This window comes from Monodelphis domestica, chromosome 3 (genome assembly GCF_027887165.1).
Source record: "Monodelphis domestica isolate mMonDom1 chromosome 3, mMonDom1.pri, whole genome shotgun sequence".
In the NCBI taxonomy this organism is placed as follows: domain Eukaryota; kingdom Metazoa; phylum Chordata; class Mammalia; order Didelphimorphia; family Didelphidae; genus Monodelphis; species Monodelphis domestica.
In genome coordinates, this window is record NC_077229.1 from 189294397 (window position 1) to 189306516 (window position 12120).

Here is a 12120-nt window from a genome sequence, read left to right on the forward strand (position 1 = left end):
CCTCAGAAAGTAATGTTATTATTATCCTTATTTTCCATTTGAGGATATTGAGGCAGAAGTTAAGTGACTTGTTCAAGGTATCACAGTTAGTAAGTATCTAAGAGCATATTTGAACTCAGCTCTTCCTGATTCCATATCCAGGACTCTACCCACTGAACTACCCAGATGTCTCCTGACATGATTTGTTTTAGTTTTATCTTTTCTCGCAGGGCTTGAAACTGATCTTTAATAAATATTGAATTGAATTGAATTCACAGGATCATAGATTTAGCACTGGAAAGGATGTTAGAGGCCTCCAATCCAACTCTCTCTTTTTATAGAATGAGGACTAGAGGCCCAGAGAGATAAATGACTAATCCATCTAGTGTGTCTGAGGCAGAATTTGAACAAAAGAAGTCTGACGCTTCATTCACTATACCATGATTGTTCAGATGAAAAAAGCCTAAAAAATTAGGCATTCTAAAATTTCTTTTTTTGCCTTTTAGACTCAGCGGATTGTCTCCTTTCCTGGGTGATAGTGATGCTGAGACACTAAGCAACATCTTGGCTTGTAGCTGGGATTTGGAAGAAGAAGAATTCCAAGGCATTTCTGAAGAGGCCAAGGAATTCATCTCTAAGCTTCTGATTAAGGAGAAGAGGTAATCCCAACTAATTCCATAACTTTGAAGTGAACTTGGGGTCAATACACCCTGAAATATTCTTAGGGACTTTCATGCTAATAATCACCAAAGGATTTTAGCACTGTTTATGATTTTGGTGCTGATTTATAGGTAGAATATTATTGGCAGCCTTTGTTCTAGTCCTCTGTTTGCCAAGAAATAATTTAACCAAGTACTTAGGTGATAAGCCTTCTGTTATTTTAAATAATTATTAGTTCATAATTCAGGGGAACAGAAAAGTGGAACTGAATTTTAAAGAGTTGAATTTTAGAGGCATATTGGTGCTTTGATGTGCAGTCATGTCCAACTCTTTGTGACTTCTTTTGGAGTTTCCTTGGCAAAGATACTGAAAATGGCTTGCCATTTCCTTCTCCAGCTCATTTTACAGATGAGGAAACTGAGGTAAACAGGGTTAAGTGACTTGCCAGGGTTACCCAGCTAGCAAGTTTTTGTGGCCAGATTTGAACCCACAAAGATGAGTCTTCTTGACTCCAGACCTGAAACTCTATCTCCTCTAGTTTAGCTGCCGCTGTATTTAATAACTAATGATAGCTAATATTTTTCAGTTGTGTCTGACCCTTCACAACTCCATTTGAGGTTTTCTTGGTAAAGGCACTGGAATGGTTGGCCTTTTTTTTTTTTCCAGCCCACTTTTCAGATGAGGAAACTGAGGCAAATAGGAGTAAGTGATTTGACCAGAGTCACACAGCTGAGGCCAGTGTCTGAGGCTGGATTTGAACTCAGGAAGATGAATCTTTCTGACACCAGCTCTATCTGGGGGCCTCCCAGCTGCTAGAGACCTTGGTTTCACCTGAATTAGCAATGAGAATAAAAGGAATTCTAAGTGGGGGTAGGAGAGGATTAAATATTTAGCATATATTCAGATGAAAAAAATAAAGGGAAAGTTAATGAGCTCTACATCCAAACTATTCAGGATAGATAATTGTTATTCTTTCCTAGAATGATCTCTCAAAGTGGAGATTCTTTGACTGATTCCTTGCTTCAGGATTCATTTGTCCCTTTAGTGATTTGGTCACCATTGTGCAACACTGCCATCATTTATAGCTGCCTATTTTGCAGGAAGAGGGTGAACAGAAAAATCCAGTCAGTAGAAGGAATTATTTTGGTCGCATGGGGCTAAAGGGACAATATAAATTCATGATTCTTCTGTTCCTTGTTACTCTTTTCCACGGACTGCTCAGATGTTGAATGTCCTCTCTCCTTCAGGAGCTTTGGAATTCCAAGGTTGACATGCCTCACTTACTTAATAAAACTCTTATTTTTCCCTTTAGCTGGAGAATAAGTGCGAGTGAAGCCTTAAAGCATCCCTGGTTGTCAGACCACAATCTACATCGCAGACTTAACTCACAGGTTGCCAACTTTTATTTTTCCTTCAATTAAAAAAAACAAAAAACAAGCCAACAACCTTTTTACTTTGCTGACCAGATGTTAGAAGTGCAAGCATGTTTTGAAGTTCTTTCCATTGCTCTGTGTCATATTAGCCACAAGATTTTAAGCTGAATTCAAATGGCTTAAAACTTTTTATTTTAAACTCAGAATGCATGAGCATATGACCATTTCACTCATGGAACTTTATTTTATTTTAAACCCTTAATGTCCAACTTAGAATCAATACTTTGTATTGGCTCCAAGGCAGAAGAGTGGTAAGGACTAGGCAATGAGGGTTAAGTGATTTGCTCAGGGTCACACAGCTAGGAAGTGTCTGAAGTCATATTTGAACCCAGGACCTCCTGTCTCCAGGCCTGGTGTTCAATCCACTGAGCAACCCAGCTGCCCCTATTCATGGAACTTTAAAGCTGGACAGAAACTTAGATTTCATCTGGTTCAACACCATCACATTATATAGGAGGAAATGGATGCAATAGAAACTGTGCAAATTATACAGCTAGTAAATGGTGGACCCAGGACCAGAATAAGTGTTTTTCTATTTCATTCAGTAAACATTTTTGAAGCCCAATTCTTTTTTTTAATTGAAAATTTTTATTTAATTAATTAATCTAGAATATTTCCCCTTGGTTACAGGATTCATGTTCTTTCCTCACCCTCCCCCCAGGCCAACATGCAATTCCACTGGATTTTACATGTATCATTGCTCAAGACCTATTTCCATATTATTAATATTTGCACTAGGGTGATCATTTAGAGTCTATATCCTTGATCATATATCCCCATCAGTCCATGTGATCAAGCAGTTGTTTTTCTTCTGTGTTTCTTTTCCCATAGTTCTTCCTCTGAACATGGACAGTGTTCTTTCTCATAAGTCCCTCAGAATTGTACTGGATCATTGCTTTGCTGCTAGTAGAGAAGTCCATTACATTCTATTGTACCACAGTGTATCAGTCTCTGTGTACAATGTTTTCCTGGTTCTGCTCCTCTCGCTCTGCATCACTTCCTGGAGGTTGTTCCAGTCTCCATGGAACTCCTCCATTTTATTATTCCTTTTAGCACAATAGTATTCCATCACCAGCATATACCAGAATTTGTTCAGACATTCTCCAATTGAAGGGCATCCCCTCATTTTCCAATTTTTGGCCACCACAAAGAGCGCAGCTAGGAATATTCTTGTATAAGACTTTTTCCTTATGATCTCTTTGGGGTATAAAGCCAGCAGTGTTATTTGAAGCCCAATTGTGCTTAAGACATTATGCCAAATATTGAGAATTAGCAAGAGAGGGAAGGAGAGAGAGAGAGAGAGACAGAGACAGAGACAGACAGAGACAGAGACAGACAGAGACAGAGACAGAGACAGAGAGAGAGAGAGAGAGAGAGAGACAGAGACAGAGACAGACAGAGACAGACAGAGACAGAGACAGAGACAGACAGAGACAGAGACAGAGACAGAGAGAGAGAGAGAGAGAGAGAGAGAGAGAGAGAGAAAGGAAGAAAGAGAGACATGATTCATAAACTTATGGGACTTTATGTTCTAGTAGGAGCATAAGATGAGCCAATATAATACCATATGATAAGTACACCAGAGAGTTGTGGAACAAAATGCTATGTGCTAAAGTATAGGGACATTTTTGATTAAGGAAATTGGGGAAGGTTTCATGGAGGAGGTAGCATAAAGCCCCTTTGGATTTCAAAAAGATAGAGATACCCCATCCCCAACCCACTGCAAGTGACTTGAAAATATGCTTCTATATGGAAATTAAGAGAAAACTCTAATCTCTTCTAATATGTCTTATGACTTTCCTAGAAGAAGAAGAAGATCCCAGGCTCCAAAGCTCAGTAACTGGCAGCCCAGGACCCTGCTGAAGAGTGTTACAAGTTGGAAGGTTTGTCTGGTTCCCTCTAGTTTTATCCTTTCTTAAAAAAAGGAATATTATCTGAGAGGGTGAATATTATCCTCAATAGTGATGATAAGGGCAATCATACGGGTCATCTTCCTGCCTTCCTGCACCATAGAGAGCAGCATCTTTGTACCAATAGCCTCATTTCTAGGCCTTCTACTCTGTGGTTCCAAATTCTGTGGGCAGCTGGGTATCTCAGTGGATTGAGAGCCAGTCCTTGGTTCAGATCTGGCCCCAAATATTTCCTAGCTATGTGATCCTGGGCAAGTCACTTAACCATTTCCATTGCCTAGCTTTTACAACTCTTCTGATTTGGAAGCAATACATAGTATTGATTTTAAGGTGGGAAGATAAAGTTTTTAAAACAAACAAAAAAACAAAGTGAGAGCTTCACTCATTGAAAAATATACTTGAATTCGGATTGGATTGAACCAATCTAATCATGAAGCATTTATTTGGCCCTTGCTCCATGCAGAGTATTTTCAGTACTGAGGATGAAAAGACAAACTAAAGATATTCTTATTCTTGATATTTGAAAAATGAAAACAGAAAATAGTCCCTTTTGCCTAGGAGCTTATATACTAAAGAACTAGATTAATTTATTTTAGGAATGAGGGGGCTTGGAAGAAAATTAAGAAAGGAATTATTGTGATTCTTTTGTATGCCATAAATTGGATACATAGGCCTTTTATATCTAGTGAGTGAGGGGCTAAAATTGATGTTTAATTGTAGTTTCTCTGTTTGGAAGGGAGGAAGTAGCAGAGGAGACTGTTATTTCCTTTTATTTTTGATTTTTTGAAATAATAAATTTGATTGATGACTTTTGTGTTTACATCATACATTTCCAGGCCTACCCTTCACACACACACCCACTCACCCAGTAAGCCCTCCCTTCTAAACAAAACACAGAGATAAGTAAAATCAACCAACATGGTGACCCCCTCATATATACAGCAAACGTAAATTTCCATGCTCACAGTCCCTAAAATATTCACAACTGTTCCAAGAGGAGGATACAACATTTGTTCCCTCTTTTCCAAAGCTAAAACTACACATTCCAGTTATTCAGTGTTTGGCTTTGATTTAGTGTTCTTTTCATTAATTTTATTATAGCCATGTGCATATTATTCTCTTGGTTCTCCTTCACTCTATGTCAATTTATAAAAGTTTCTCTGAATTCCTCTTTGATTTTTAAAAATCCCTCACCTTCTGTCTTAGAATCAATACTGTGTATTAGTTCTAAGGTAGAAAAGCAGAAAGGGCTAGGCCATGGAGGTTAAGTGATTTGCCCAAGGTCTCATAGTTAGGAAGTGTCTGAGGCCAGCTTTGAACCCAGGACCTCTTATCTCTAGGCCTGGCTCTCAATCCACTGAGACACTCAGCTGCCCCTCTTTGGTTCTTAAAGCACCACAGAGCCTTATATCTATGGAGGCTACGTTAGTATTGTTGGCTGAAACCATAGATATAAGTGAATACCTGCTGACCTCATATATATGTGCTTTCTCTCCACTCCTGCCCCTTGGCTTGGTGCTCTTTGGAATAGCCCCCTGCAGGGGGCAGCCCCGCAGACCTTCACATAACTAAAATTGTGGAAAACAAACCTGAGAATAAGGAGACACTACTGTAATTGCCAATGACATTCATGCAACCATTTATTTAGCCAGGACCCAATCTATGGGCACCCACTCTGTTTCCTTTTTTTTTTTTACTACACAAAAAATGTTGCTATGAATGTTTGATTGTGTATACATACAATCAAACACACACACACACACACACACACACACACACACACACACACACACCTTACTTTATCTAGAGCAGGACAAAGAGTCTGGATTTGTCTTTTATTTTTCCCCTTTCCCTGAATTGATGCTTTCTTCGGGTTTTTATACTCTCATCCTCTCCCTGAGTGGTCTGAAGCTATGTGACCCTGGACACATTTTCGTGCCTTTTCCCCCTCCTCTCACCTTCTATTGCAGAAGCATTTTCTCAAACACTTTAAAAACCATCCATTCCCAGTGGCCACAAACCTTAAGGGTTCACCACAAACCACCTTCCCACCATAAGGAAGGGTGCTACCTTTGAAGCACTGTGGGAACTAGATCAGTGGGCGAAAGTGAGGTTAGATTCCAAGAAGAGCCAGTTACTAAGGGCTGGTTGCATATGGGATGGGGAGGAGTGGGGAGGAAGAATGTGACAGCTAACTTTCTTGAAATCAAGTTCAAGACCAATGGAACGCCTAGTAAGGGGGACGTAGGGGGCAGAGTTCAGGATTTGATTTAAGATGAAGCATTTGAGTTCTATGGTTGGATTTATTTTCAATGTGTTTTTGGAACTAGATATTATTTTGAGCTTTTAATACATTCTTTTTTTTTTTGTCCTGGTCACTTGTACTAGCTACCCACTTTTCCTGGGTTCCCAAAAATCACACTGTACCACAAAAAATCAACTGAGCCCCTACCACAACCCTGGGAAGAGACATTTTGTACCTTTCTGGTGGATTGTGGTTGTTAGCTTTGTTGCTACTGTTAGCACTAAATGGAAGTATACAGCAGCTTCTCAGGGCCATTTGGTTGACCATAAAGGACCAGGGAGGTCTATGGCTCAAGATTTAATCTGTTGGTTTAAAAAAAATTGTCAGTAGGCTATGTATGTGTGTGAAATAAATATAAATCCAAGCTACTAGTGCTTGAAGCAACTTTAGTCCAGCTAAAGATAAAAGAGAATTCTTTATACTGCTATCTATCAGTGTTGATATAACCTTAAGATAATATTGATTCTTAAAATCTGGTGATTGATAGCTATTTTAATGGAAAAATAAGACTTTTTCTAAGCCACATAAATATAGCTTAAAATCTACATCCTAGGTTAAAGTACACAATTTTCCTAGATTTTGTTATATGGAGTTTGACGTGTTGAAGGAAACACCATGAAAATCAACCTTACCAACATTTCAGGTCTTATTGCGACTATATCTTTGGCCCATATGAGGACATTACTCTGATCCATAATAACCATCTTATGTAGGGGTTGGTTGAGACCTGACTTGCTCAGTATGTGATGTGATTGTACAAGCCAGGGGAAATAACTCTCCTGTGTGATGGGCCATTCCGCACTTTGATCCCCAGGGTATGGATAATGAAAAATGAAATGAGTGTCTAGCTATTATTTCTGCAAAAGTTTGTCCCTTCTCTCCATTCTCACTAAAGAAGGAGTCTTTTATCTTCCACTCTTTTAAGAAGCATTAAAATATTTTGAATGAACTAAAAAAAAATTAAACCCTTGGTAAGCAGTGGGATTCTGTAAGGGCTTTCTTTTTCATGCATGCACACAGACATACATATATATATATATATATATATATTTTCCTGGTAGGAGGGAGCACAACCAGGTAATTATTATTTTTTAAAAGTACTGCTGAATCAACAAGATCTTTATTTTATTTCCTTTGCAGGAAAACTGCTGTGGTTGTTGCCCTTTCGAGGGGACTTTGGAAAAATCAGCAGTTTTGATGCTTTGACCCCAGCAGTGACTGGAGGCATCTACCAAATGGAGTAACTCCACCTCTGACTGTATTACTGAGCTGCTTTTTTTTTTTTTTAAAGTCATGCAGCTTCCAGAAGAGGAAACCAGCAGAAGCTTTTCCCAAAGAGGCATAAATACCAGAGCCCCCACATCCTTTACCTCACTTCTGAGATGGTTGCAGTAGTTTACTATTGGGAAGACAATTTTCTCTGCTGTCTTTTGCTTTCTCCGTCGATGGGGCAAGCTTGCCATCATGTTAACTGTTGCTGTGTTAGGCAGGTGGACTAGAAATGAATTTGATCTGAAAATTTCAAACCTGAAATTGTGTTTGAAGTGGCCGAGTGCTAACAAGTTTTAAAACGAGAGTATTGCATAATGGAGATTTTGTGGCATATGTTCTTTTGAATCTACTATGTATAGGAAACATTACTTTGTTCTGTGTTACAACTGATGATCACAGAAAGTTTATTTGTCATGAAAGAGTTGGGAAAAGCCATTAAAATGGATTCATTATTGCTCTCCATTGCAAACTTTGATCTAATTTTGTTAAGAGTTCTGAAAATGCCAATGAACAACTATATCCAAAATTAGTAGTAAGCAGGCAAAGTCGTCTTGGGAAAGAAAGGCATTGTGCCAGTCCTGGAATGATTTGGGGCACCGAGCCCAAATGTCTGAATAAATTTAACTATGACAGGTACATATGATACTGAATTTATAACTTACAAGTAAGGAAAATCAGTACATTCACTTGGCCAATGAAGATTAAGCTTTGCTTAAGTTCTACTGTGTACAAGGAAGCCATTCCCAATTGAAATCTTCCACCTATTCCCTGAGATAGTAAGCCATTTCATCAGATATTGAATAAAGAAAATATCCCATGACTAATGAGCTCTGTTATACACAAACTATACTCATAGGGAAAAAAAAAGCAGAACTCCTGCCATACTCTTAAAAAAAAAGGTAAAACACACAAGATACTTTTTAAATGAAAAAAAAAATTCTTTCTTGCTTAACTCACTTTCCAAATTTTATATCAAATGTTCAGTTCAGTTACTTTTTCCACATAGTCCATTTCCAAATAACTGTTGTGTTGAGGTCGTTACAATAATGTTTTCATTTTGGGTCACTTTTTCTTCTCTGATACTAAAGGGGATTGCTTTATAAAGAATCTGGTAATTAGCATTGAAGGCAGATTAAATTTCTTCAACTTATTCCTCACATTTCCAATGTCCACTTCCAATATATCTTCAAGGAGGACATATGAATAACATGCTTATTCCCATTTTACAGGTTTGTGGGAACTGGAGGCAATTGAGGTTATGGAATTTGGCCAAGGCCCCATGGAAAGGTACTGGGAAAGGCATGAAACTGCCTCCCTTTTCCAAGGTTCTTACCATCATGCTTCACTCCTTTTTTTCATCTGGCCTATTCATTTTTGTTCCAGGATTGATTTCCCCTCCTGTTTTTATGCGACTGTGCTTACAATGTTTAATTTGGTTTCCTTATGGGGAAAAAATCAGAGAAAGAAACTGTATGCCTGAAGTCTTGTATTACTGGGCTATCTTTAGCTGATGATATGCAGTATATCTGGAAAGTTATAAGCCAGTGCATGCATGAATAATCACTTATACCACAGTGTCCTGGCTTTCATTCAAATGCTAAATAGGACACAAGGGTCTGATTTTAAGCCCCTTATGGAACAGTGTGTTCTACCATAGAGCAAGGAAAGTCTACCCAGATACTTTCTTGCCTGGCTGAGTAGAGCTCAAATTTTGATTTATCAGCTCCCTTTCTCTAGATTCTAGCATGAATTTGAGATTCCCCAATTCAAACTGAGGAGATCTAGTCTTGTGAAATTCATCAGCGATGACCCTAATGTTTCTGGGAGTGAAATACTTAGATATTTAGAAATAACTCTTCTACTTTGGAAGTGTATTTTGTTTAGATTTGTATTTTAAGATCCACAATTGGGAGGGAAACTGCCCCAACACTAGCTGAGTGCTTTTAATAAGAAATTTCAGAGGTGTTAAGTTTTGCAGAGTTAATTATTGCAGGTCAGGGTTATGGAGGAATGCAAGATCATGGATTGGAGCCATGTTCTATGTCTCCATATTTCTGTAGGGCTGATCCAACTCCTTCTTGCCAAATGTTCTACTATTCCAGAAGGTCAGAGATATGCATGGTAGGTGGGGTTGCAAAGCAAGGACCTAAATTGTAGCATAGATTATGTTTAGAGCAGAGCCATCATGATCAATTTTCCAAGGGGACATAATGCCCCTCTTAATAGAAGATTTAAGCTCTATTGCTTTTCCTAATTTCTTCAAACTTTTCATAATAACTAGCATTTATATAGTGCTTTAGGGCTTGCAGAGTACTTTACATATGTATTATTCCATTTTACTCACCTATTGGACATCTCTATCTTACTACTTTGGCAAATTGTTGAAGCTGAACCTTGATGTTATATCAGAAAGATGTACCTTGTGATAGAGTTAGGGAAAAGTATACATATTTGTAGTTATAAAACCCTATAATATAGGAAGATGATTCATAGTTCTGTGGTTGCTATATATAAATAGCTCTTCATTAACTTCCCACCTAACTTTAGAGGAAATTTGGAGCTAACTTTAGAGGAAATTTCCAAGGTGGAGACAGGATATGATCATGGCCTAGTGTGTAATGTACATACATTTTTCATTAATTATTAATGATTCATTATCTAGCTTGGTGTTGACTTTATTTTTCCCCTCAATTCTAACGAAGAGAATTCTGCATTTATATATGTGTATATAATGGTGCACATTGATGTGAATGTAGTTTGGAGATGAGAATGTGTGTGCTTGTGTTTATTTACATCTTGTTTATCTTACAAAGGTGATTATATCATATTTTTTTCTTGATTTGTTCCCAAAATGTGGGTTTTTTCTTAATTATGTCTTCTCCAACCATTATAAGGTACTGTGGAAACTGTGGTCCCACTGTGTCCCAATTCTCCTTACCCAGAATCTTCCCTTTTATTCTCTTGACCCATCTTTTGTTTTCTAACCTTCATACTCATTTTCCTTCATGTTAAAGTCATGTTCCACCTCCCTTCCAAGTCTTAGCCCATTTCTAAATATTGATCTTTCCCTAAGATTTATTAAAAAAAAATTTTTTTTACCAATGTTACCAATTCATTCTCTCTCTCTCTCTCTCTCTCTCTCTCTCTCTCTCTCTCTCTCTCTCTCTCTCTCTCTCTCTCTCTCCATATCTAAATTCTCTGTCTGGACTATTCTATCTACTCTAGCCTTTTGCTATTGTGGACTATTGCTTTTTGTAGATAACCAAGGCCTAAGATTAGGACCCAAGAGAAGAAAGGAAGTCTTTTGCTGTGGAAAGAATATGATACAGGGAGAAAGAAGAGTCTGGTTTTAAAAGTTTATGAGTTTTCATAATGGAGATCCTTTTGTAGTAAATATATTGAAAAACTGGTTAAAATTCACTAAAGCTCAACAACTGGGAAACGTATAAGAAAAGCAAGATGGGAAAGTATTCCTCTTTAATTGAATTATCTTCTTACCTCCTAGGAACTCCGGAGTAAGGCTGGTAGAGGTAGTGAGCCTTTATGTTAAGAACTGTATCTGAGCTCAGATTAATGAGATTTGCTTTGAGTATGTGGTCATTTTTTCAATATATTTATTTTTATTTAAAAAAAAATTTCCCGTGGTTACATAATTCTTGTTGTCTCCCTTCCCTCTTCCCTCCCTGCTCCTGGAGTTGACAAGTAATTTCACTGAGTTATACATATGTTATCACTCAAATCCTACTTCCATATTATTCATTTTTGTAATACAGTAATCTTTTAAAAACAAAACCCCAAATCATACTGGGTAAGTGGTCTTTTGATGGCTGGTTTCACCTTCAGGAAGTCTGATAGCTCAATCATTACCCAATGAAGAAGTGAAAATGATGTCAAACTGCCTGAGTGCAAATATATTGCTTAAAAAAAATTGTGTGGCCAAAGCTGACAAAAGCCCCCATAGTGATGATGTCATGACTTTCATGTCAACTGGTGATGTTTTTTCAGGATGGATATACAGAAAAGGCTAGGTAATGTAGAGATTGCTTGTGTTGCATGTACTTCTAGTTTTTAAAAAATAAGATTTTGTCAGATTAGTGGTTTTTTGTGTTGACATAGAAATACATACAAGATTATTATGTGTTATACTACAGAATAAAGAAATTTTATTTACTTTGTGACTGATGGACTGAGTATATTCATTTGAATTTGAGGGGTAAGTGGGTAAGAGGTAAGTGGGAAATATCTTAAATACTTACAAATAATATAAAGTCAGGGATGCCCAGGACAAAAAGGGTTCAGGAAGCCCTTTAGTGGCATCATAGTTTTCTTGGTTTGGAGAGCCCCTACTCAAAAACCCTTTAAAGCACAATAGACTGTCACCAACTCCTTTTACAAAAACCTTAACTATAATGGAAGTAGAATGGAAAATCATCAGAATTAGATATTAAGTAAAAGACAAACGACAGTAATTCAGAGTCCCATAATAACCTTTAAATGAGCAATCTCCCATGTCTCATTTTCTAGAAAAGATTTGATTCTAACAGAAATTTACTTATCCTCA

The 12120-nt window shown here is 37.6% G+C and overlaps 1 protein-coding gene across 7 annotated transcripts in view; it reads left to right on the forward strand.

The window, feature by feature from the left end:
• The window catches only part of MYLK4 (myosin light chain kinase family member 4), a 156095-nt gene extending 144358 nt beyond the window's left edge, over positions 1 to 11737 (forward strand). For all 7 annotated transcript variants that reach the window (XM_007488057.3, XM_056823356.1, XM_007488059.3 and 4 more), the window contains 4 exons: positions 486 to 638; positions 1952 to 2030; positions 3877 to 3955; positions 7428 to 11737. In XM_007488057.3, the coding sequence (XP_007488119.1) occupies positions 486 to 638; positions 1952 to 2030; positions 3877 to 3912 (268 nt within the window). In that variant the 3' untranslated portion in view covers positions 3913 to 3955; positions 7428 to 11737. The remainder of the gene's footprint in view (positions 1 to 485; positions 639 to 1951; positions 2031 to 3876; positions 3956 to 7427) is intronic.
• Positions 11738 to 12120: the final 383 nt, after the last annotated feature.